We start from the raw sequence: 27,103 nt of genomic DNA, 5'->3' as shown, positions 1-27,103 counted from the left end.
ACAGCGAGAGAGAGAGACACACAGCGAGAGAGAGACACACAGCGAGAGAGAGACACACAGCGAGAGAGAGACACACAGCGAGAGAGAGACACACAGCGAGAGAAACACACAGCGAGAGAAACACACAGCGAGAGAGACACAGCGAGAGAGAGAGACACAGCAAGAGAGACACAGCGAGAGAGAGACACAGCGAGAGAGAGACACAGCGAGAGAGAGACACAGCGAGAGAGAGACACAGCAAGAGAGAGACACAGCGAGAGAGAGCGAGAGAGACAGCGAGAGAGAGAGACACAGCGAGAGAGAGAGACACAGCAAGAGAGACACACAGCAAGAGTGAGAGAGACACAGCAAGAGAGAGAGAGAGAGACACAGCAAGAGAGAGAGAGAGAGAGACACAGCAAGAGAGAGAGAGAGACACACAGCGAGAGAGACACACAGCGAGAGAGAGACACACAGCGAGAGAGAGACACACAGCGAGAGAGAGACACACAGCGAGAGAGAGACACACAGCGAGAGAGAGAGACACACAGCGAGAGAGAGAGACACACAGCGAGAGAGAGAGACACACAGCGAGAGAGAGAGACACAGCGAGAGAGAGAGAGACACAGCAAGAGAGAGAGAGACACAGCAAGAGAGAGAGAGACACAGCAAGAGAGAGAGAGACACAGCAAGAGAGAGAGAGACACAGCAAGAGAGAGAGAGACACAGCAAGAGAGAGAGAGACACAGCAAGAGAGAGAGACACAGCAAGAGAGAGAGAGACAGCAAGAGAGAGAGAGACACAGCAAGAGAGAGAGAGACACAGCAAGAGAGAGAGAGACACAGCAAGAAAGAGAGAGACACAGCAAGAGAGAGAGAGACAGCAAGAGAGAGAGAGACACAGCAAGAGAGAGAGACACAGCAAGAGAGAGAGACAGCGAGAGAGAGGCACAGTGACAGCGACATTTACAACAACTCAATTCCTCTGATTACTATTTTATTGTTACGTTCCTTTTTTTCTCTCCCTCTTTTAAAATTTTATTTTATTTATAAAATACAAAAAAAAAAGTCTAACCATACAACAATCAGGACAGGAATAGGACAAGCCTGCATTTCCCATTCCAGCAGGTGTTTCTCTCCACAGATCAACAACCACCACCTGTCTGTCAAGTATTCAAAGCCCCAGCCTGAACAACACTCACGGACGGAATCTTCCAGAAGACGCATCTCAAGTAAAAGACTACCAAGGTGGATGGAAACATCTGATCTGTGGTTAAAGGGGGACGTGTCGGGTTGCGTAACACAGGCAACCCAGAATTCACAGGTTTTCAAGAAATCACAGTAGGACGTTTTCCCAGGAAAGGATGGAACAAACAGGTCATCTGGGATCGTCCGACCAAGATTTTCGGAGAACCTGGGGGGAATTTGTGGAAAGTTACAGGAATTTTGTAAATCCCAGTGATTTGAATAGAGCAGATGACTACAGGGTCCAAAAACAAGGCTCTGTTCAACATCACGGTCAAATGGGACTTTCAAAGCTTCTTATGGAAATGTATGGTCTGTCATGTTCTGTTAAAACCCTTGTTCTGTGGGACAGGTCGGGTTGAAGACTGGTCTGTCATGTTCTGTTAAAACCCTTGTTCTGTGGGACAGGTCGGGTTGAAGACTGGTCTGTCATGTTCTGTTAAAACCCTTGTTCTGTGGGACAGGTCGGGTTGAAGACTGGTCTGTCATGTTCTGTTAAAACCCTTGTTCTGTAGGACAGGTCGGGTTGAAGACTGGTCTGTCATGTTCTGTTAAAACCCTTGTTCTGTGGGACAGGTCGGGTTGAAGACTGGTCTGTTACGTTCTGTTAAAACCCTTGTTCTGTGGGACAGGTCATGTTGAAGACTGGTCTGTCATGTTCTGTTAAAACCCTTGTTCTGTGGGACAGGTCGGGTTGAAACCTGGTCTGTCATGTTCTGTTAAAACCCTTGTTCTGTGGGACAGGTCATGTTGAAGACTGGTCTGTTACGTTCTGTTAAAACCCTTGTTCTGTGGGACAGGTCGGGTTGAAGACTGGTCTGTTACGTTCTGTTAAAACCCTTGTTCTGTGGGACAGGTCATGTTGAAGACTGGTCTGTCATGTTCTGTTAAAACCCTTGTTCTGTGGGACAGGTCATGTTGAAGACTGGTCTGTCATGTTCTGTTAAAACCCTTGTTCTGTAGGACAGGTCGGGTTGAAGACTGGTCTGTCATGTTCTGTTAAAACCCTTGCGTTCTGTGGGACAGGTCATGTTGAAGACTGGTCTGTTACGTTCTGTTAAAACCCTTGTGTTCTGTGGGACAGGTCATGTTGAAGACTGGTCTGTTACGTTCTGTTAAAACCCTTGCGTTCTGTGGGACAGGTCATGTTGAAGACTGGTCTTCAAGGAATACCTAGGATAGGATAAAGTAATCCTTCTCACCCCCCCTTAAATGATTTAGATGCACTATTGTAAAGTGGCTGTTCCACTGGATGTCAGAAGGTGAATTCACCAATTTGTAAGTCGCTCTGGATAAGAGCGTCTGCTAAATGACTTAAATGTAAATGGTCTGTCATGTTCTGTTAAAACCCTTGTTGCGTTCTGTGGGACAGGTCATGTTGAAGACTGGCCTGTCTGCCCATGCATTAAAACCCTTTGTGTGTTCCAAATGACAACCTATTCCCTACATAGTGCACTACTTTAGACCAGGGTCCTATTCCCTATATAGTGCACTACTTTAGACCAGGGCCCTATTCCCTATATAGTGTACTACTTTAGACCAGGGCCCTATTCCCTACATAGTGCACTACTTTAGACCAGAGCCCTATTCCCTACACAGTGCACTACTTTAGACCAGAGCCCTATTCCCTATATAGTGCACTACTTTAGACCAGGGCACTATTCCCTACATAGTGCACTACTTTAGACCAGGACCAATGAAAGTAGTACACTATATAGGGAATAGGGCTCTGGTCTAAAGTGGTGCACTATATAGGGAATAGGGCTCTGGTCTAGTAGTGCACTATATAGGGAATAGGACCATGGTCTAAAGTAGTGTACTATGTAGGGAATAGGCTGCCATCTAGAACACAACCCGTGACATCATCAAATCTAAAATAATAAGGAATCATGGTTGGCTTGGAGAGTCCCGCCCCTTCTAGTGTGAATCAGTCACTGGAGCAGCCATCATTGGCTGGCTGGCTGCTAAAGGTGAAAGGTTAGAGGTCATACTGTAGAGGTCATCCTGTAGAGGTCATCCAGGGTCAAAGTTCAGAGGGCGTAGCTGTCACCAATACAACAGGTCATTGGACAGTAGGAGGACGGAAGCTGCCTTTCTGACTTCCTGGACAAATCCAGCCAATCAAGACAAAGGCCCAGATTGTTGCCGGGGCAGACAAGTTGAGGATAATACAATGCATCCAATGGATGAGGTGCTTTTTAGCCTCTGTCTTTCTCTCTCCATTCCGTTCTTGCTTTTCCGTGTGTGTTATTTGCGGAGGGGTTTCTGACACTCTAACAGCATGGGGTAGATGTGCTCTACAGCCGTGGCTACAGCCTGCACATTTGGTCCTGAGAGACAGACAGACGAGACACAGACAGACAGAGTTAGTCATATGAAATGCACTGGGTGTGGTTGGACACGGGTTTCAGGTTTCCACAAAAATGACAAGACTTTGATTGTGTACGGTGTGTGCGTACCTGTGAAGGTAAGGCTGTCGCTGGACGGTGTGTGTGCGTACCTGTGAAGGTAAGGCTGTCGCAGGACGGTGTGTGTGCGTACCTGTGAAGGTAAGGCTGTCGCTGGACGGTGTGTGTGCGTACCTGTGAAGGTAAGGCTCCGGCTGGACGGTGTGTGTGCGTACCTGTGAAGGTAAGGCTGCCGCTGGACGGTGTGTGTGCGTACCTGTGAAGTTAAGGCTGCCGCTGGACGGTGTGTGTGCGTACCTGTGAAGGTAAGGCTGTCGCTGGACGGTGTGTGTGTGTGTACCTGTGAAGGTAAGGCTGTCGCTGGACGGTGTGTGTGTGTGTGCGTACCTGTGATGGTAAGGCTGTCGGTAGAGAAGACCTGGACGGTGTGTGTGAGTACCTGTGAAGGTAAGGCTGTCGCTGGACGGTGTGTGTGCGTACCTGTGATGGTAAGGCTGTCGCTGGACGGTGTGTGTACCTGTGATGGTAAGGCTGTCGCTGGACGGTGTGTGTGCGTACCTGTGATGGTAAGGCTGCCGGTAGAGAAGACCTGGACGGTGTGTGTGCGTACCTGTGAAGGTAAGGCTGTCGCTGGACGGTGTGTGTGTGTGCGTACCTGTGATGGTAAGGCTGTCGGTAGAGAAGACCTGGACGGTGTGTGTGAGTACCTGTGAAGGTAAGGCTGTCGCTGGACGGTGTGTGTGTGTACCTGTGATGGTAAGGCTGCCGGTAGAGAAGACCTGGACGGTGTGTGTGCGTACCTGTGAAGGTAAGGCTGTCGCTGGACGGTGTGTGTGCGTACCTGTGAAGGTAAGGCTGCCGCTGGACGGTGTGTGTGCGTACCTGTGAAGGTAAGGCTGTCGCTGGACGGTGTGTGTGTGTGTACCTGTGATGGTAAGGCTGTCGCTGGACGGTGTGTGTACCTGTGATGGTAAGGCTGTCGCTGGACGGTGTGTGTGTGTACCTGTGATGGTAAGGCTGCCGGTAGAGAAGACCTGGACGGTGTGTGTGTGGACCCGTGATGGTAAGGCTGTCGCTGGACGGTGTGTGTGCGTACCTGTGAAGGTAAGGCTGCCGCTGGACGGTGTGTGTGCGTACCTGTGATGGTAAGGCTGCCGCTGGACGGTGTGTGTGTGTACCTGTGAAGGTAAGGCTGCCGCTGGACGGTGTGTGTGCGTACCTGTGATGGTAAGGCTGCCGCTGGACGGTGTGTGTGCGTACCTGTGAAGGTAAGGCTGTCGCTGGACGGTGTGTGTGTGTGTACCTGTGAAGGTAAGGCTGTCGCTGGACGGTGTGTGTGCGTACCTGTGAAGGTAAGGCTGTCGCTGGACGGTGCGTGTGCGTACCTGTGAAGGTAAGGCTGTCGCTGGACGGTGCGTGTGCGTACCTGTGAAGGTAAGGCTCCGGCTGGACGGTGTGTGTGCGTACCTGTGAAGGTAAGGCTGCCGCTGGACGGTGTGTGTGCGTACCTGTGAAGGTAAGGCTGCCGCTGGACGGTGTGTGTGCGTACCTGTGAAGGTAAGGCTGTCGCTGGACGGTGTGTGTGTGTGTACCTGTGAAGGTAAGGCTGTCGCTGGACGGTGTGTGTGTGTGTGCGTACCTGTGATGGTAAGGCTGTCGGTAGAGAAGACCTGGACGGTGTGTGTGAGTACCTGTGAAGGTAAGGCTGTCGCTGGACAGTGTGTGTGCGTACCTGTGAAGGTAAGGCTGTCGCTGGACGGTGTGTGTGCGTACCTGTGATGGTAAGGCTGCCGGTAGAGAAGACCTGGACGGTGTGTGTGCGTACCTGTGAAGGTAAGGCTGTCGCTGGACGGTGTGTGTGTGTGCGTACCTGTGATGGTAAGGCTGTCGCTGGACGGTGTGTGTGTGTACCTGTGATGGTAAGGCTGCCGGTAGAGAAGACCTGGACGGTGTGTGTGTACCTGTGAAGCTAAGGCTGTCGCTGGACGGTGTGTGTGCGTACCTGTGAAGGTAAGGCTGTCGCTGGACGGTGTGTGTGCGTACCTGTGAAGGTAAGGCTGTCGCTGGACGGTGTGTGTGTGTGTACCTGTGATGGTAAGGCTGCCGGTAGAGAAGACCTGGACGGTGTGTGTGAGTACCTGTGAAGGTAAGGCTGTCGCTGGACGGTGTGTGTGTGTACCTGTGATGGTAAGGCTGCCGGTAGAGAAGACCTGGACGGTGTGTGTGTACCTGTGAAGCTAAGGCTGTCGCTGGACGGTGTGTGTGCGTACCTGTGAAGGTAAGGCTGTCGCTGGACGGTGTGTGTGCGTACCTGTGAAGGTAAGGCTGTCGCTGGACGGTGTGTGTGTGTGTACCTGTGATGGTAAGGCTGTCGCTGGACGGTGTGTGTACCTGTGATGGTAAGGCTGTCGCTGGACGGTGTGTGTGTGGACCCCTGATGGTAAGGCTGTCGCTGGACGGTGTGTGTGTGGACCCCTGATGGTAAGGCTGTCGCTGGACGGTGTGTGTGTGTGCGTACCTGTGATGGTAAGGCTGTCGCTGGACGGTGTGTGTGTGGACCCGTGATGGTAAGGCTGTCGCTGGACGGTGTGTGTGTGTGCGTACCTGTGATGGTAAGGCTGTCGCTGGACGGTGTGTGTGTGTACCTGTGATGGTAAGGCTGCCGGTAGAGAAGACCTGGACGGTGTGTGTGTGTACCTGTGAAGGTAAGGCTGTCGCTGGACGGTGTGTGTGTGGACCCGTGATGGTAAGGCTGTCGCTGGACGGTGTGTGTGTGGACCCGTGATGGTAAGGCTGTCGCTGGACGGTGTGTGTGTGTACCTGTGATGGTAAGGCTGCCGGTAGAGAAGACCTGGACGGTGTGTGTGTGTACCTGTGAAGGTAAGGCTGTCGCTGGACGGTGTGTGTGTGGACCCGTGATGGTAAGGCTGTCGCTGGACGGTGTGTGTGTGTGCGTACCTGTGATGGTAAGGCTGTCGCTGGACGGTGTGTGTGTGTACCTGTGATGGTAAGGCTGTTGCTGGACGGTGTGTGTACCTGTGATGGTAAGGCTGCCGCTGGACGGTGTGTGTACCTGTGATGGTAAGGCTGCTGGTAGAGAAGACCTGGACGGTGTGTGTGTGTGTGTGTACACCTGTGAAGGTAAGGCTGTCGCTGGACGGTGTGTGTGTGTGTACACCTGTGAAGGTAAGGCTGTCGCTGGACGGTGTGTGTGTGTGTGTACCTGTGAAGGTAAGGCTGTCGCTGGACGGTGTGTGTGTGTGTGTACCTGTGAAGGTAAGGCTGTCGCTGGACGGTGTGTGTGTGTGTGTGTGTGTGTACCTGTGAAGGTAAGGCTGTCGCTGGACGGTGTGTGTGTGTGTGTACCTGTGATGGTAAGGCTGCCGGTAGAGAAGACCTGGACGGTGGCCTTAAGGGTTTTGATCCTGTAGGTGGCAGCGGGGTGGAGCTCTGGCTCATAGCTACACACACACACACACACACACACACACACACACACACACACACACACACACACACACACACACACACACACACACACACACACACACACACACACACACACACACACACACTTTCAGAAAGTATTCACACCCCTTGACGTTTTCACATTTTGTTGCGTTACAGCCTGAATTTAAAAAACAGATTAAATTGAGATTGTGTCACTGATCTACACACAACCATATAATGTCAAAGTGGAATTGTTTAGACATTTTTTAGAAATGAATTTAAAAAATGAAATGTATTGAGTCAATAAGTATTCAACCCCCTTTGTTATGACAAGCCTAAACAAGTTCAGGAGTAAAAATAAGTTGTATGGACTCACTGTGTGTGCAATAATAAGTGTAACATGATTTGTGAATGACTAGCTCATCTCTGTACCCCACACAAACATCTGTCAGGTCCCTCAGTGGAGCACTGAATTTCTCACACAGATTCAACCACAAAGACCAGGGAGGTTTTCCAACGCCTCACTGAGAAGGACACGTCTTGGTAGATGGATAAACATAAAAAAAAATAACGGTATATATATATATATATATATATATTTGAGCGCCGTGAAGTTATTAGTTGCCAGAGAGGAAGGAAACCGCTCAAGGATTTCACCATTATGGTGACACTAAAACAGTTTGAGTTTAATGGCTGTTAAAGGAGAAAACTGAGGATGGATCAACAACATTGTAGTTACTCCACAATACTAACCTAAATGACAGAGTGAACAGAAGAAAGCCTGTACAGAATCAAACATATTCCAAAACATGCATCCTGTTTGCAATAAGGCACTAAAGTAAAACTGCAAAAAAAATGACAAAGAAATGAACTTCATGTCCTGAATACGAAGAGTTATGTTTGGAACAAATCCAACAACACAGAGTACCACCTCATACCCCAAGTATGGTGATGGCTGCATCATGTTATGGGTATGCTTGTCATCGGCAAGGACTTTTGAGTTTTTTAGGATAAAAAGAATCACTGGGAGACAAATTCACTTTCAACAGGACAATAACCTGAAAACACAAGGCCAAATATACACTGGAGTTGAATGTTTCTGAGGCTTGAAAATCTATGGCAAGACTTAAAAATGACTGTCAACAACCAACTTGACAGAGCTTGAAGAATTTTATGAAAAGTAATGTGTGCAATCCATGTGTGCAAAGTTCTTAGAGACTTACCCAGAAAGACTCAAAGGTGATTCTAACATGTATTGACTCAGGGGTGTGAATACTTATGTAAATTAATTTTCACTAAATTAGCAAAAAATTCAAAAAACACGTTTTCACTTTGTCATTATAGAGTAGTGTGTGGGTGAGCCGATGTGAGTTAGACCTTTAAACAGGTCAACATTCACAAGGCCGCAGGGCCACACGGATTACCAGGACGTGTGCTGACCAACTGGCAGGTGTCTTCACTGACATTTTCAACCTCTCCCTGTCTGAGTCTGTAATACCAACATGTTTCAAGCAGACCACCATAGTCCCTGTGCCCATGAACACCAAGGTAACCTGCCTAAATGACTACTGACCCGTAGCACTCACGTCTGTAGCCATGAAGTGCTTTGAAAGGCCAGTAATTGGCTCACATCAACACCATTATCCCAGAGACCCTAGACCCACTTCAATTTGCATACCTCCCCAACAGATGATGCGGTCTCTATTTCACTCCACACTGCCCTTTCCCACCTGGACAAAACAAACACCTATGCGAGAATGCTGTTCGTTGACTACAGCTCAGCGGTTCAACAATAAAGCTCATCACTGAGCTAAGGACCCTGGGACATTTTATTTTATTTCATTTTTTAATTCATGTCCTGCAAGTCTACACATTTTGCCATGGGATGTAGAGAAAATGTTGCAATTTTAAAGCAAGTTTGCTGCAAGTCTACACATTTTACCATGAAATTTTACATTTTAGTCATTTAGCAGAAGCTCTTAAGACAAGCCAGGTGGGACAATTACATCACACATTCGTAGTAATTAATTTTTTACCTCAACAAAAAGTAGCAAGATCAGAGCTAGTAAGGGGGGTTTGGCGTGGTTGCTGTAGGACTATTTAAGATACTATTTGAAGAGGGCGGGTTTTTAGAAGACGGGAAGGGACTCTGCTGTCCGAGCTTCAGGGGGAAGCTGCTTCCATCATCGGGTTGCCAGGACGGAGACGATTGGGAACTTCCTTCCTGTAGGGTTGGGAGGGTCAAGAGACCAGCGGGAACGTCCCACCTGTAGGGGTGGGAGGGTCAAGAGACCAGTGGGAACTTCCTTCCTGTAGGGGTGGGAGGGTCAAGAGACCAGCGGGAACTTCCTTCCTGTAGGGGTGGGAGGGTCAAGAGACCAGTGGGAACTTCCTTCCTGTAGGGGTGGGAGGGTCAAGAGACCAGCGGTGGCAGAGAGAGTGCTCGGGATGGAGAGATTTGACCAGAGCCTGAAGGTAGGGAAGGGGTAGTTCCTCTTGCTGCTCTGTAGGCAGGTACCATGGGTCTGAGAGGAGATGTAGGAAATTTATAAAAGGCATTCCGCGCAATTCTTATTTTGCCATGGCGCGGAGATCAATTTGACATTTTACAAGTCATTTCCTGCAATTCTATTGATTTTGTCATAGGGTGGAGAGAAATGTTTGCGGTTTTGAATAGGATATCTGAGTGAGCACGACTAACAAAATGAATGGGGGCCCCTAGGTCAGTAAATACACCATGATTACTACAAGTTTAGATAGTTGGCTCGACCAACTTACCAATCTGAAACAATATTAGCTGACATGGTCTTATTGAGTGAGTCAGTACCCACGTTTCCATCCACAGTTTATGTGTGCACAGGGGCTAATTGAGTGAGTCAGTACCCACGTTTCCATCCAGTTTATGTGTGCACAGGGGCTAATTGAGTGAGTCAGTACCCACATTTCCATCCAGTGGGCACAGGGGCTAATTGAGTGAGTCAGTACCCACATTTCCATCCAGTGGGCACAGGGGCTAATTGAGTGAGTCAGTACCCACATTTCCATCCAGTGGGCACAGGGGCTAATTGAGTGAGTCAGTACCCACATTTCCATCCAGTGGGCACAGGGGCTAATTGAGTGAGTCAGTACCCACATTTCCATCCAGTGGGCACAGGGGCTAATTGAGTGAGTCAGTACCCACATTTCCATCCAGTGGGCACAGGGGCTAATTGAGTGAGTCAGTACCCACATTTCCATCCAGTGGGCACAGGGGCTAATTGAGTGAGTCAGTACCCACATTTCCATCCAGTGGGCACAGGGGCTAATTGAGTGAGTCAGTACCCACATTTCCATCCAGTGGGCACAGGGGCTAATTGAGTGAGTCAGTACCCACGTTTCCATCCAGTGGGCACAGGGGCTAATTGAGTGAGTCAGTACCCACATTTCCATCCAGTGGGCACAGGGGCTAATTGAGTGAGTCAGTACCCACATTTCCATCCAGTGGGCACAGGGGCTAATTGAGTGAGTCAGTACCCACGTTTCCATCCAGTGGGCACAGGGGCTAATTGAGTGAGTCAGTACCCACATTTCCATCCAGTGGGCACAGGGGCTAATTGAGTGAGTCAGTACCCACGTTTCCATCCAGTTTATGTGGGCACAGGGGCTAATTGAGTGAGTCAGTACCCACGTTTCCATCCAGTGGGCACAGGGGCTAATTGAGTGAGTCAGTACCCACGTTTCCATCCAGTGGGCACAGGGGCTAATTGAGTGAGTCAGTACCCACGTTTCCATCCAGTTTATGTGGGCACAGGGGCTAATTGAGTGAGTCAGTACCCACGTTTCCATCCAGTTTATGTGTGCACAGGGGTTAATTGAGTGAGTCAGTACCCACGTTTCCATCCAGTTTATGTGTGCACAGGGGTTAATTGAGTGAGTCAGTTTCCATCCAGTGGGCACAGGGGCTAATTGTCAGTGATTTGACATAACAATTAGCGGAATTCAAAAGGTGCATAATAATTATATAATATAATATCTAAATGTGGTTGTGAATCAGCAGTTTCTCTCTTAAGTTGGGCCCTGACTGAGTTAACACCCACCGTCCAATGTTTAATGTATTTATTTTATATTTTGGAAATTGATCCACAGGGGTGGGCCATCCGTCGGCCCGTCAAAAGTTCAACTCATCTGAACTTCTCGTCTGTGGAAATGTTTGGTAAGGACACGGTAAGGACACGGTAAGGACACGTCATCTATTCCCATTGAGAATTTAAAATCTATGGGCCAGTTTCCCTAAAACTTTGAACAGCAGTGAATGTCAGATTGTACCAAAATCCAAGAGCATTTCAATTAAAGATATAGCATTGATTCTTAACGAGTGTCCTGTCCAAGGGGGTGTCCTGGTACATCAAGCTGCCTCTCACTACAGAAACAGGAGATAGACTAGTGTCCTGTCCAGGGGGTGTCCTGTACATCAAGCTGTCTCACTACAGAAACAGGAGACAGACTAGTGTCCTGTCCAAGGGGTGTCCTGGTACATTAAGCTGTCTCACACTACAGAAACAGGAGATAGACTAGTGTCCTGTCCAAGGGGTGTCCTGGTACATCAAGCTGTCTCACTACAGTAACAGGAGATAGACTAGTGTCCTGCCAGGGGGTGTCCTGGTACATCAAGCTGTCTCACACCACAGAAACAGGAGATAGACTAGTGTCCTGTCCAGGGGGTGTCCTGGTACATCAAGCCGTCTAACTACAGAAACAGGAGATAGACTAGTGTCCTGTCCAGGGGGTGTCCTGTACATCAAGCTGTCTCCCTACAGAAACAGGAGATAGACTAGTGTCCTGTCCAGGGGGTGTCCTGGTACATCAAGCTGTCTCACTACAGAAACAGGAGATAGACTAGTGTCCTGTCCAGGGGGTGTCCTGTACATCAAGCTGTCTCACTACAGTAACAGGAGATAGACTAGTGTCCTGGTACATCAAGCTGTCTCACTACAGTAACAGGAGATAGACTAGTGTCCTGCCAGGGGGTGTCCTGGTACATCAAGCTGTCTCACTACAGAAACAGGAGATAGACTAGTGTCCTGTCCAAGGGGTGTCCTGTACATCAAGCTGTCTCACTACAGAAACAGGAGATAGACTAGTGTCCTGTCCAGGGGGTGTCCTGGTACATCAAGCTGTCTCACTACAGAAACAGGAGATAGACTAGTGTCCTGGTACATCAAGCTGTCTCACACTACAGAAACAGGAGATAGACTAGTGTCCTGTCCAGGGGGTGTCCTGGTACATCAAGCTGTCTCACACTACAGAAACAGGAGATAGACTAGTGTCCTGCCAGGGGGTGTCCTGGTACATCAAGCTGTCTCACACCACAGAAACAGGAGATAGACTAGTGTCCTGTCCAGGGGGTGTCCTGGTACATCAGAAACAGGAGATAGACTAGTGTCCTGTCCAGGGGGTGTCCTGGTACATCAGAAACAGGAGATAGACTAGTGTCCTGTCCAGGGGGTGTCCTGGTACATCAAGCTGTCTCCCTACAGAAACAGGAGATAGACTAGTGTCCTGTCCAGGGGGTGTCCTGGTACATCAAGCTGTCTCACTACAGAAACAGGAGATAGACTAGTGTCCTGTCCAGGGGGTGTCCTGGTACATCAAGCTGTCTCACTACAGAAACAGGAGATAGACTAGAGTCCTGTCCAGGGGGTGTCCTGGTACATCAAGCTGTCCCTCTACAGAAACAGGAGATAGACTAGTGTCCTGTCCAGGGGGTGTCCTGTACATCAAGCTGTCTCACTACAGAAACAGGAAATAGACTAGTGTCCTGTCCAGGGGGTGTCCTGGTACATCAAGCTGTCTCACTACAGAAACAGGAGATGGACTCTTGCCCTATGGGTTGTTCTGGCTGGGACACCCTTTACTATAGAAAGGCCTCATCTACACGGTCACACACTGCTGTGTTGAGATCTGTGGAAACGTTTGGCAATGGTTGGTGCGGTGACTGTGTGTGTGTGTGTGTGTGTGTGTTTTATCCATTGCTGGGGTGACTACGTAGTCTGTTTTACCTGGCGATGGGCCGGTTGTTCTTGGTGAAGTCGATGAGTCGGATGGCGAAGGGCATGGAGCACACTGCCAGGACATTCACCACCTTGAACTCTGAGAACCTCACCTACACACACACACACACACACACACACACACACACACACACACACACACACACACACACACACACACACACACACACACACACACACACACACACACACACGATAGTTTGTGGTGTGCTGTAGTTAGGGCTCGATTTACAATTTCTTAGGGAATCAACACTTTTCGTAAGGAATCGATTCCTGTCATTTTAATGATGTTTTGTGATTTAGATAGTTTACATTTGAGTCATTTATCTGCCCCCGTAACGGTCCCCCGTGGGAATTAAACCCACAACCCTGGCATTGTATGTAGCACGCTCTACCAACTGAACCCTACGGGTCATGAACAGGTTAGTACCAAGCTCTACAAACTGAACCCCACGGGTCATGAACAGGTTAGTACCACGCTCTACAAACTGAACCCCACGGGTCATGAACAGGTTAGTACCACGCTCTACAAACTGAACCCCACGGGTCATGAACAGGTTAGTACCACGATCTACCAACTGAACCCCACGGGTCATGAACAGGTTAGTACCAAGCTCTACCAACTGAACCCCACGGGTCATGAACAGGTTAGTACCACGCTCTACCAACTGAACCCCACGGGTCATGAACAGGTTAGTACCACGATCTACCAACTGAACCCCACGGGTCATGAACAGGTTAGTACCAAGCTCTACCAACTGAACCCCACGGGTCATGAACAGGTTAGTACCACGCTCTACAAACTGAACCCCAAGGTTCATGAACAGGTTAGTACCACGATCTACCAACTGAACCCCACGGGTCATGAACAGGTTAGTACCACGATCTACCAACTGAACCCCACGGGTCATGAACAGGTTAGTACCAAGCTCTACCAACTGAACCCCACGGGTCATGAACAGGTTAGTACCACGCTCTACCAACTGAACCCCACGGGTCATGAACAGGTTAGTACCACGATCTACCAACTGAACCCCACGGGTCATGAACAGGTTAGTACCACGATCTACCAACTGAACCCCACGGGTCATGAACAGGTTAGTACCAAGCTCTACCAACTGAACCCCACGGGTCATGAACAGGTTAGTACCACGCTCTACCAACTGAACCCCACGGGTCATGAACAGGTTAGTACCACGATCTACCAACTGAACCCCACGGGTCATGAACAGGTTAGTACCAAGCTCTACCAACTGAACCCCACGGGTCATGAACAGGTTAGTACCACGCTTTACAAACTGAACCCCAAGGTTCATGAACAGGTTAGTACCACGATCTACCAACTGAACCCCACGGGTCATGAACAGGTTAGTACCACGATCTACCAACTGAACCCCACGGGTCATGAACAGGTTAGTACCAAGCTCTACCAACTGAACCCCACGGGTCATGAACAGGTTAGTACCAAGCTCTACCAACTGAACCCCACGGGTCATGAACAGGTTAGTACCAAGCTCTACAAACTGAACCCCACGGGTCATGAACAGGTTAGTACCACGATCTACCAACTGAACCCCACGGGTCATGAACAGGTTAGTACCAAGCTCTACCAACTGAACCCCACGGGTCATGAACGGGTTAGTACCACGCTCTACCAACTGAACCCCACGGGTCATGAACAGGTTAGTACCACGCTCTACCAACTGAACCCCACGGGTCATGAACAGGTTAGTACCACGATCTACCAACTGAACCCCACGGGTCATGAACAGGTTAGTACCAAGCTCTACCAACTGAACCCCACGGGTCATGAACAGGTTAGTACCACGCTCTACAAACTGAACCCCAAGGTTCATGAACAGGTTAGTACCACGATCTACCAACTGAACCCCACGGGTCATGAACAGGTTAGTACCACGCTCTACCAACTGAACCCTACGGGTCATGAACAGGTTAGTACCACGCTCTACAAACTGAACCCCACGGGTCATGAACAGGTTAGTACCACGCTCTACCAACTGAACCCCACGGGTCATGAACAGGTTAGTACCACGCTCTACCAACTGAACCCCACGGGTCATGAACAGGTTAGTACCACGCTCTACCAACTGAACCCCACGGGTCATGAACAGGTTAGTCCCACGCTCTACCAACTGAACCCCATGGGTTATGAACAGGTTAGTCCCACGCTCTACCAACTGAACCCCACTGGTCATGAACAGGTTAGTAGCACGCTCTACCAACAACTACACGGGTCATGTACAGGTTAGTACCACGCTCTGCCAACAACCACACGGGTCATGAACAGGTTCGTACCACGCTCTACCAACTGAACCCCACGGGTCATGAACAGGTTAGTACCACGCTCTAACAACTGAACCCCACGGGTCATGAACAGGTTAGTACCACGCTCTAACAACAACCCCACGGGTCATGAACAGGTTAGTACCACGCTCTAACAACTGAACCCCACGGATCATGAACAGGTTAGTACCACGCTCTAACAACAACCCCACGGGTCATGAACAGGTTAGTACCAAGCTCTACCAACTGAACCCCACTGGTCATGAACAGGTTAGTACCACGCTCTACCAACAACTACAAGGGTCATGTACAGGTTAGTACCACGCTCTACCAACAACCACACGGTCATGAACAGGTTAGTACCACGCTCTACCAACAACCACACGGGTCATGAACAGGTTAGTACCACGCTCTACCAACAACTACACGGGTCATGTACAGGTTAGTACCACGCTCTACCAACAACCACACGGGTCATGAACAGGTTAGTACCACGCTCTACCAACTGAACCCCACGGGTCATGAACAGGTTAGTACCAGGCTCTACATACAACTACACGGGTCATGTACAGGTTAGTACCACGCTCTACCAACTGAACACCACGGGTCATGAACAGGTTAGTACCACGCTCTACCAACAACTACACGGGTCATGTACAGGTTAGTACCACGCTCTACCAACAACCACACGGGTCATGAACAGGTTAGTACCACGCTCTACCAACAACTACACGGGTCATGTACAGGTTAGTACCACGCTCTACCAACTGAACCCCACGGGTCATGAACAGGTTAGTACCAGGCTCTACATACAACTACACGGGTCATGTACAGGTTAGTACCACGCTCTACCAACTGAACACCACGGGTCATGAACAGGTTAGTACCACGCTCTACCAACAACTACACGGGTCATGTACAGGTTAGTACCACGCTCTACCAACAACCACACGGGTCATGAACAGGTTAGTACCACGCTCTACCAACAACTACACGGGCCATGAACAGGTTAGTACCACGCTCTACCAACTGAACCCCACGGGTCATGTACAGGTTAGTACCAAGCTCTACCAACTGAACCCCACGGGTCATGTACAGGTTAGTACCAAGCTCTACCAACTGAACCCCACGGGTCATGAACAGGTTCGTACCAAGCTCTACCAACTGAACCCCACGGGTCATGAACAGGTTAGTACCACGCTCTACCAACTGAACCCAACGGGTCATGAACAGGTTAGTCCCAAGCTCTACCAACTGAACCCCATGGGTCATGAACAGGTTAGTACCACGCTCTACCAACAACTACACGGGTCATGTACAGGTTAGTACCACGCTCTACCAACAACCACACGGGTCATGAACAGGTTAGTACCACGCTCTACCAACAACTCCACGGGTCATGAACAGGTTAGTACCACGCTCTACCAACAACTCCACGGGTCATGTACAGGTTAGTACCACGCTCTACCAACTGAACCCCATGGGTCATGAACAGGTTAGTACCACGGTCTACCAACAACTACACAGGTCATATACAGGTTAGTACCACGCTCTACCAACAACCACACAGGTCATGAACAGGTTAGTACCACGCTCTACCAACTGAACCACACGGGTCATGTACAGGTTAGTACCACGCTCTACCAACAACCCCACGGGTCATGAACAGGTTAGTACCACGCTCTACCAACAACGACACAGGTCATGTACAGTTTAGTACCACGCTCTGCCAACAACCACACGGGTCATGAACAGGTTAGTACCACGCTCTACCAACTGAACCCCACGGGTCATGAACAGGTTAGTACCACGCTCTACCAACTGAACCCCACGGGTCATGAACAGGTTAGTACCACGCTCTACCAACTGAACCCCACGGGTCATGTACAGGTTAGTACCACGCTCTACCAACAACCACACGGGTCATGTACAGGTTAGTACCACGTCCTACCAACAACCACACGGGTCATGTACAGGTTAGTTCTCGTACCTTGAAGCCCAGTTTTTGCAGGGTGCGGGCTAACCTCCGGGCTCCCTGCTTAGCCTCATCCTCGCTGGGGAGACAGAGAGACACAGTGACACAGATCAGTGTGTGTGTGTATTGAGGTGTGTGTGGTGTGTGTGTGTATTGAGGTGTGTGTGGTGTGTGTGTGTATTGAGGTGTGTGTGTGTATTGAGGTGTGTGTGGTGTGTGTGTGTATTGAGGTGTGTGTGGTGTGTGTGTGTATTGAGGTGTTTGTGTGGTGTGTGTGTGTATTGAGGTGTTTGTGTGGTGTGTGTGTGTATTGAGGTGTGTGTGGTGTGTGTGTGTATTGAGGTGTTTGTGTGGTGTGTGTGTATTGAGGTGTGTGTGGTGTGTGTGTGTATTGAGGTGTGTGTGGTGTGTGTGTGTATTGAGGTGTGTGTGTGTGGTGTGTGTGTGGTGTATTGAGGTGTGTGTGTGTGTGTGTGTGTGTGTGTGGTGTATTGAGGTGTGTCTGTATTGAGGTGTGTGTGGTGTATTGAGGTGTGTGTGTATTGAGGTGTGTGTGGTGTGTGTGTATTGAGGTGTGTGTGGTGTGTGTATTGAGGTGTGTGTGGTGTGTGTATTGAGGTGTGTGTGGTGTGTGTGTAATGAGGTGTGTGTGTAATGAGGTGTGTGTGGTGTGTGTGTATTGAGGTGTGTGTGGTGTGTGTGTATTGAGGTGTGTGTGGTGTGTGTGTATTGAGGTGTGTGGTGTGTGTGTATTGAGGTGTGTGTGGTGTGTGTGTATTGAGGTGTGTGTGTGTGTGTGTATTGAGGTGTGTGTGTGTGTGTGTATTGAGGTGTGTGTGTGGTGTGTATTGAGGTGTGTGTGTGTGTGTGTGTGTGTGTGTGTATTGAGGTGTGTGTGTGTATTGAGGTGTGTGTGTGTGTGTGTATTGAGGTGTGTGTGTGTGTGTATTGAGGTGTGTGTGTGTGTGTGTGTGTATTGAGGTGTGTGTGTGTATTGAGGTGTGTGTGTGTGTATTGAGGTGTGTGTGTGTGTGTATTGAGGTGTGTGTGTGTGTATTGAGGTGTGTGTGTGTATTGAGGTGTGTGTGTGTATTGAGGTGTGTGTGTATTGAGGTGTGTGTGGTGTGTGTGTATTGAGGTGTGTGTGGTGTGTGTGTATTGAGGTGTGTGTGGTGTGTGTGTATTGAGGTGTGTGTGGTGTGTGTGTATTGAGGTGTGTGTGGTGTGTGTGTATTGAGGTGTGTGTGGTGTGTGTGTATTGAGGTGTGTGTGGTGTGTGTGTGTGTGTGTGTATTGAGGTGTGTGTGTGTGTATTGAGGTGTGTGTGTGTGTATTGAGGTGTGTGTGTGTGGTGTGTGTGTATTGAGGTGTGTGTGTGTGGTGTGTGTGTATTGAGGTGTGTGTGTGTGGTGTGTGTGTATTGAGGTGTGTGTGGTGTGTGTGTATTGAGGTGTGTGTGGTGTGTGTGTATTGAGGTGTGTGTGGTGTGTGTGTATTGAGGTGTGTGTGGTGTGTGTGTATTGAGGTGTGTGTGGTGTGTGTGTATTGAGGTGTGTGTGTGGTGTGTATTGAGGTGTGTGTGTGGTGTGTATTGAGGTGTGTGTGTGGTGTGTATTGAGGTGTGTGTGTGGTGTGTATTGAGGTGTGTGTGTGGTGTGTATTGAGGTGTGTGGGTGTGTGTGTGTGTGTGTGTGGGTGTGTGTATTGAGGTATGTGTGTGTGTGTATTGAGGTGTGTGTGTGTGTATTGAGGTGTGTGTGTGTGTGTATTGAGGTGTGTGTGTGTGTGTATTGAGGTGTGTGTGTGTGTATTGAGGTGTGTGTGTGTATTGAGGTGTGTGTGGTGTGTGTGTGTATTGAGGTGTGTGTGTGTATTGAGGTGTGTGTGTATTGAGGTGTGTGTGGTGTGTGTGTATTGAGGTGTGTGTGGTGTGTGTGTATTGAGGTGTGTGTGGTGTGTGTGTATTGAGGTGTGTGTGGTGTGTGTGTATTGAGGTGTGTGTGGTGTGTGTGTATTGAGGTGTGTGTGGTGTGTGTGTATTGAGGTGTGTGTGGTGTGTGTGTATTGAGGTGTGTGTGGTGTGTGTGGTGTGTGTGTATTGAGGTGTGTGTGTGTGTATTGAGGTGTGTGTGTGTGTATTGAGGTGTGTGTGTGTGGTGTGTGTGTATTGAGGTGTGTGTGTGTGGTGTGTGTGTATTGAGGTGTGTGTGTGTGGTGTGTGTGTATTGAGGTGTGTGTGGTGTGTGTGTATTGAGGTGTGTGTGGTGTGTGTGTATTGAGGTGTGTGTGGTGTGTGTGTATTGAGGTGTGTGTGGTGTGTGTGTATTGAGGTGTGTGTGGTGTGTGTGTATTGAGGTGTGTGTGTGGTGTGTATTGAGGTGTGTGTGTGGTGTGTATTGAGGTGTGTGTGTGGTGTGTATTGAGGTGTGTGTGTGGTGTGTATTGAGGTGTGTGTGTGGTGTGTATTGAGGTGTGTGGGTGTGTGTGTATTGAGGTGTGTGTGTGTGTGTATATTGAGGTGTGTGTGTGTGTGTGTGTGTGGGTGTGTGTGTATTGAGGTATGTGTGTGTGTGTATTGAGGTGTGTGTGTGTGTATTGAGGTGTGTGTGTGTGTGTATTGAGGTGTGTGTGTGTGTGTATTGAGGTGTGTGTGTGTGTATTGAGGTGTGTGTGTGTATTGAGGTGTGTGTGGTGTGTGTGTATTGAGGTGTGTGTGGTGTGTGTGTATTGAGGTGTGTGTGGTGTGTGTGTATTGAGGTGTGTGTGGTGTGTGTGTATTGAGGTGTGTGTGGTGTGTGTGTATTGAGGTGTGTGTGGTGTGTGTGTATTGAGGTGTGTGTGGTGTGTGTGTATTGAGGTGTGTGTGGTGTGTGTGTATTGAGGTGTGTGTGGTGTGTGTGTATTGAGGTGTGTGTGGTGTGTGTGTATTGAGGTGTGTGTGGTGTGTGTGTATTGAGGTGTGTGTGGTGTGTGTGTATTGAGGTGTGTGTGTATTGAGGTGTGTGTGGTGTGTGTGTATTGAGGTGTGTGTGGTGTGTGTGTAATGAGGTGTGTGTGTATTGAGGTGTGTGTGTGTGGTGTGTATTGAGGTGTATGTGTGGTGTGTATTGAGGTGTGTGTGTGTGTGTGTGTGTATTGAGGTGTGTGGGTGTGTGTGTATTGAGGTGTGTGGGTGTGTGTGTATTGAGGTGTGTGTGTGTGTGTGTGTATATTGAGGTGTGTGTGTGTGTATTGAGGTGTGTGTGTGTGTGTGTGTATTGAGGTGTGTGTGTGTGTATTGGGGTGTGTGTGTGGTGTGTGTGTATTGAGGTGTGTGTGTGGTGTGTGTTGTATTGAGGTGTGTGTGGTGTGTGGTGTATTGAGGTGTGTGTGGTATTGAGGTGTGTGTGTGTGTGTGTGGTGTATTGAGGTGTGTGTGTGTATTGAGGTGTGTGTGTGTATTGAGGTGTGTGTGTGTATTGAGGTGTGTGTGTATGTATTGAGGTGCGTGCGTGCGTTGAGGTGCGTGCGAGCGTTGAGGTGCGTGCGGTGCGTGCGTTGAGGTGCGTGCGTTGAGGTGCGTGCGGTGCGTTGAGGTGCGTGCGAGCGTTGAGGTGCGTGCGAGCGTTGAGGTGCGTGCGGTGCGTTGAGGTGCGTGCGGTGAGGTGCGTGCGTTGAGGTGCGTGCGAGCGTTGAGGTGCGTGCGGTGCGTGCGTTGAGGTGCGTGCGTTGAGGTGCGTGCGGTGCGTTGAGGTGCGTGCGAGCGTTGAGGTGCGTGCGAGCGTTGAGGTGCGTGCGGTGCGTTGAGGTGCGTGCGTTGAGGTGCGTGCGGTGCGTTGAGGTGCGTGCGGTGCGTTGAGGTGCGTGCGGTGCGTTGAGGTGCGTGCGAGCGTTGAGGTGCGTGCGAGCGTTGAGGTGCGTGCGAGCGTTGAGGTGCGTGCGTGCGGTGAGGTGCGTGCGTGCGGTGAGGTGCGTGCGGTGCGTTGAGGTGCGTGCGAGCGTTGAGGTGCGTGCGAGCGTTGAGGTGCGTGCGTTGAGGTGCGTGCGTTGAGGTGCGTGCGTTGAGGTGCGTGCGTGCGTTGAGGTGCGTGCGTGCGTTGAGGTGCGTGCGTGCGTTGAGGTGCGTGCGTGCGTTGAGGTGCGTGTGTGCGTTGAGGTGCGTGCGGTGCGTGCGTGCGTTGAGGTGCGTGCGTGCGTTGAGGTGCGTGCGTTGAGGTGTGTGTGGTGTGCGTGCGTTGAGGTGCGTGTGGTGTGTGTGGTGTGTGTGGTGTGCGTGCGTTGTGTTGTGTGTACCTGGTTGCGCCAGTACAGATGATTTTCCCTGAAGACCAGATGGAAGCGGTGATCCTGGGTTTGCGGAGTTTCATCAGGACTTTCTAGAAGTTACACACACACACAGGATAGGACTATACAATACACACTGTCCTCACATAGTTACTAGTCACAGAGCACCTAAAGGACTCTACATACTCTACGCAAACAGAACCACGGAGAGTTGTATACGGCCCGGTCCAAAAACTCATCTGCACAGAAATGCATAGAACTAAAGCAGTGTAACACAGCATGTAGATCAATTAAGATAAGGGCACCGGGTTCCCTCAAACGCACCGGGTTCCCTCAAAGCAAAACGCCCCGGGTTCCCTCAAAGCAAAACGCCCCGGGTTCCCTCAAAGCAAAACGCACCGGGTTCCCTCAAACGCACCGGGTTCCCTCGTAGCAAAACGCACCGGGTTCCCTCAAAGCAAAACGCTCCGGGTTCCCTCAAAGCAAAACGCCCCGGGTTCCCTCAAAGCAAAACGCCCCGGGTTCCCTCAAAGCAAAACGCACCGGGTTCCCTCAAACGCACCGGGTTCCCTCGTAGCAAAACGCACCGGGTTCCCTCAAAGCAAAACGCTCCGGGTTCCCTCAAAGCAAAACGCTCCGGGTTCCCTCAAAGCAAAACGCTCCGGGTTCCCTCAAAGCAAAACGCTCCGGGTTCCCTCAAAGCAAAACGCCCCGGGTTCCCTCAAAGCAAAACGCCCCGGGTTCCCTCAAAGCAAAACGCCCGGGTTCCCTCAAAGCAAAACGCCCGGGTTCCCTCAAACGCAACGGGTTCCCTCAAACGCAACGGGTTCCCTCAAACGCAACGGGTTCCCTCAAACGCAACGGGTTCCCTCGTAGCAAAACGCACCGGGTTCCCTCGTAGCAAAACGCACCGGGTTCCCTCAAAGCAAAACGCACCGGGTTCCCTCAAAGCAAAACGCACCGGGTTCCCTCAAAGCAAAACGCACCGGGTTCCCTCAAAGCAAAACGCCCCGGGTTCCCTCAAAGCAAAACGCCCCGGGTTCCCTCAAAGCAAAACGCCCCGGGTTCCCTCAAAGCAAAACGCCCCGGGTTTCCTCAAAGCAAAACGCACCGGGTTCCCTCAAAGCAAAACGCTCCGGGTTCCCTCAAAGCAAAACGCCCCGGGTTCCCTCAAAGCAAAACGCTCCGGGTTCCCTCAAAGCAAAACGCACCGGGTTCCCTCAAACGCACCGGGTTCCCTCGTAGCAAAACGCACCGGGTTCCCTCAAAGCAAAACGCTCCGGGTTCCCTCAAAGCAAAACGCTCCGGGTTCCCTCAAAGCAAAACGCTCCGGGTTCCCTCAAAGCAAAACGCTCCGGGTTCCCTCAAAGCAAAACGCCCGGGTTCCCTCAAAGCAAAACGCCCCGGGTTCCCTCAAAGCAAAACGCCCCGGGTTCCCTCAAAGCAAAACGCCCCGGGTTCCCTCAAAGCAAAACGCCCCGGGTTCCCTCAAACGCAACGGGTTCCCTCAAACGCAACGGGTTCCCTCAAACGCAACGGGTTCCCTCAAACGCAACGGGTTCCCTCAAACGCAACGGGTTCCCTCGTAGCAAAACGCACCGGGTTCCCTCAAAGCAAAACGCACCGGGTTCCCTCAAAGCAAAACGCACCGGGTTCCCTCAAAGCAAAACGCACCGGGTTCCCTCAAAGCAAAACGCACCGGGTTCCCTCAAAGCAAAACGCACCGGGTTCCCTCAAAGCAAAACGCCCCGGGTTCCCTCAAAGCAAAACGCCCCGGGTTTCCTCAAAGCAAAACGCACCGGGTTTCCTCAAAGCAAAACGCACCGGGTTTCCTCAAAGCAAAACGCACCGGGTTTCCTCAAAGCAAAACGCACCGGGTTTCCTCAAAGCAAAACGCCCCGGGTTTCCTTGAGATCACAAAAAAAAAAACGTTGAGAGGAATTCCGGAAAAGCCAATTCTCTGGCCAACTGAGTTGAAAGGTGAAACAACATCACAGGTCACAGGTGGTGTCCTCACCATAGACATAGAACAGGCTTGGAACCTATAACCCTGGCAATTTGACTGGTAAACTCACAATGGCTGGCTGGTATTGTGATGCAATAATTTCCACGGTAACGTAGAATTTTCACTCAAATGATGCTCACTGATGTGGCTCATGCAATCGATTGCAGGTATTGTAAAGTCAGTTGAGTTGATTCGACAAATTACAGGAAAAGATTGAGGGGTAGGTACACTTTCTGATTTTACTTCCCGCTTTCCTCCTAAACTATGTTTAAAAAAAATACAGGTTCAGACACTAATAATTCCATGCGAGAGAGTTTTGAAAATAAACTAATTCATGACAAGTGCTAGCGCCGTTGCTAACAAGCAAAGCTGGTTCCATTGCTGAAAAGAGTTATGGGATATTAGAATCCTGTAGTCTTAAGAGCTTAGAAAAATAATACAGGTAATGTGTACACTCAAAATGGCCGCCAGTCCACCCATTGTGCGTCTGTCCTTACCCCATATTCAGGTTTATAGATTACGTTGACCCCCTCCAGAGCGATGGTGCGCAGGTTGAGGTGGCAGCGTGTCCTGAATACAGCCACCACATTGGTGATAATGATATCCAACGCTACATCATTACTGGGCTCCATGGGGACCCACTGGACCGGAGCGCTGTGGCTGGGTCTGGGTGGCTGGGCCCGGCTGTCTGGCTGACAGGAAGTGGATTACAGGTGCATGACAATCGCCTGGATACGAACACTAGAAATCACAGAGACAGACATCCCTAGTATTAGATATCTCATTCCGCTAGCTAGATGAATGAAACCTTCACCAATAGCCATTCGATATCGCAGCATCTCAGAGTAGGAGTGCTGGTCTCAGATCAGTTTTACATTTTATATCACAACGTATCAGATTACATGGAGAGGGGAACTGATCCCAGATCAGCCCTTCGACACTGAAAGGCTTGATACATGTACAGTTGAAGTCATTAGTTTAAATACACCTGAGCCAAACACATTTAAACTCAGTTTCACAATTCCTGACATTTAATCCTAGTAAAAATCCCCTGTTTTAGGTCAGTTAGGATCACCACTTTATTTTAAGAAATGTGAAAAATCAGAATAATAGTAGAGAATGATTTATTTCAGGTTTTATTTCTGTCATCACATTCCCAGTGGGTCAGAAGTTTACATACCAAATACTAATTGAGTGTAGCATTGCCTTTAAAGTGTTTCACTTGGGTCAAACGTTTCAGGTCGCCTTCCACAAGCTTCCCACAATAAGCTGGGTGAATTTTAGCCCATTCCTCCTGACAAAGCTGGTATATTTGTAGGCCTCCTTGCTCACACACATTTTTTCAGTTCTACCCACAAATGTTCCATAGGATTGAGGTCAGGGCTTTGTGATGGCCACTCCAATACCTTGACTTTGTTGTCCTTGAGCCATTTTGCCACAACATTGGAAGTATGCTTGGGGTCATTGTCCATTTGGAAGACCCATTTGAGACCAAGCTTTAACTGATGTCTTGAGATGTTGCTTCAATATATCCACATCATTTTCTTCCCTCATGATGCTATCTACTTTGTGAAGTGCACCAGTCCCTCCTGCAGCAAAGCACCCCCACAACATGATGCTGCCACCCCCGTGCTTCACGGTTGGGATGATGTTCTTCGGCATGCTAGCCTCCCCCTTTATGCTCCAAAAATAAAGATGGTCATTTTGGCCAAACAGTTCTATTTTGATTTCATCAGACCAGAGGATATTTCTCCAAAAAGTACAATATTTGTCCCCATGTGCAGTTGCAAATCGTAGTCTGGCTTTTTTATGGCGGTTTTGGAGCAGTGGCTTCTTCCTTGCTGAGCTGCCTTTCAGGTTATGTCGATATAGGACTAGTTTTTACTGTGGATATAGATACTTTTGGCCAGGTCGCAGTTGTAAATGAGAACTTGTTCTCAACTAGCTTACCTGGTTAAATAAAGGTGAATTATTTTTTAAAAAGGTCCTTTGCTGTTCTTTTGGGATTGTTTCTCACCAAAGTAAGTTCACCTCGAGGAGACAGAACGCGTCTCCTTCCTGAGCGGTATGACGGCCTCATGGTCCCATGGTGTTTATATGTCTTATTGTTTGTACAGATGATCGTGGTACGTTCAAACATTTAGAAATTCCTCCCAAGGATGAATCAGACTTGTGAAAGACTACAATTTTTTTCTTGGCTGATTTCTTTTGATTTTCCCATGATGTCAAGCAAAGAGGCACTGAGATTGAAGGTAGGCCTTGAAATACATCCACAAGTACACCTATTGACTAAAATTATGTCAATGAGCCTATCAGAAGCTTCTAAAGACATGACATCATTTTCTGGAATTTTCCAAGCTGTTTAAAGGCACAGTGAACTTAGTGTATGTAAACTTCTGACCCACTGGAATTGTGATGGTGAATTATAAGTGAAATAATCTGTCTGTAAACAATTGTTGGAAAAATTGTGTCATGCACAAAGTAGATGCCCTAACCGACTTGCCAAATCTAGTTGGTTAACAAGAAATTTGTGGAGTGGTTGAAAAACGAGTTTTAATGACTCCAACCTAAGTGTATGTAAACTTCCGACTTCAACTGTATATGGACCAAAGTCTCGATTGATACAGAAAATGTACAGATTCGGTCAAAAGTTGGGACATACCTCTCATTACATGTTTTTTTTTTATTTTTACAATTCTCTAAAATTGTAGAATAATAGTGAAGACATCAAAACAATGAAATAACAGATATGGAATCGTGTAGTAACCAAAAAAAAGTGTTCCATCTAAATATATTCTATATTCTACAAAGTAGCCACCCTTTGCCTTGACAGCTTTGCACACTTGGCATTCTCTCAACCAGCTTTGCCTGGAATGCTTTTCCAACCGTCTTGAAGGAGTTCCCACATATGCTGAATGCTTGTTGGCTGCTTTTCCTTCACTCTGTGGTCCATCTCATCCCAAACCATCGCAATTGGTTTGAGGTCAGGTGATTGTGGAGGCCAGGTCATCTGATGCAGCACTCCATCACTCTCCTTATTGGTTAAAATAGCTGTACACAGCCTGGAGGCGTTTTGGGTCATTGTCCTGTTGAAAAACAAATGATATTCCCACTAAGTGCAAACCAGATGGGATGGTGTATCACTGCAGAATGCTGTGGTAGCCATGCTGGTTAAGTGTACCTTTAATTCTAAATAAATCACTGATAGTGTCAACAGCAAAGCACACCATCACACCTCCTCCATGCTTCAAGGTGGGAACCACACATGCGTAACCAAACATCTCAAATTTGGACCAAAGGACAAATTTCCACCGGTCTAATGTCCATTGCTCATGTTTCTTGGCCCAAACAAGTTCGGTCTTCTTATTGGTGTCCTTTAGTAGTGGTTTCTTTGCAGCAATTCCACCACGAAGGCCTGATTCACG

At 49.2% G+C, this 27,103-nt stretch overlaps 1 protein-coding gene across 1 annotated transcript in view; it reads right to left on the bottom strand.

The window, feature by feature from the left end:
• Positions 1–1,003: 1,003 nt before the first annotated feature.
• tbpl1 (TBP-like 1) overlaps positions 1,004–27,103 on the bottom strand; it is a 28,089-nt gene continuing 1,989 nt past the window's right edge. The window contains exons 3-8 of the mRNA XM_064991767.1: positions 24,176–24,419; positions 21,683–21,765; positions 17,426–17,489; positions 13,120–13,223; positions 6,998–7,092; positions 1,004–3,553 (exon numbers count right to left, since the gene is read on the bottom strand). Coding sequence (XP_064847839.1) covers positions 3,471–3,553; positions 6,998–7,092; positions 13,120–13,223; positions 17,426–17,489; positions 21,683–21,765; positions 24,176–24,310 — 564 coding nt within the window. The 5' untranslated portion in view covers positions 24,311–24,419 and the 3' untranslated portion in view covers positions 1,004–3,470. The remainder of the gene's footprint in view (positions 3,554–6,997; positions 7,093–13,119; positions 13,224–17,425; positions 17,490–21,682; positions 21,766–24,175; positions 24,420–27,103) is intronic.

The sequence above is a fragment of the Oncorhynchus masou genome, chromosome 16, assembly GCF_036934945.1.
Source record: "Oncorhynchus masou masou isolate Uvic2021 chromosome 16, UVic_Omas_1.1, whole genome shotgun sequence".
NCBI classification, from domain to species: domain Eukaryota; kingdom Metazoa; phylum Chordata; class Actinopteri; order Salmoniformes; family Salmonidae; genus Oncorhynchus; species Oncorhynchus masou.
The sequence above is the reverse complement of the archived record's forward strand: the minus strand, read 5'-3'. Positions and strand labels throughout refer to the sequence as shown.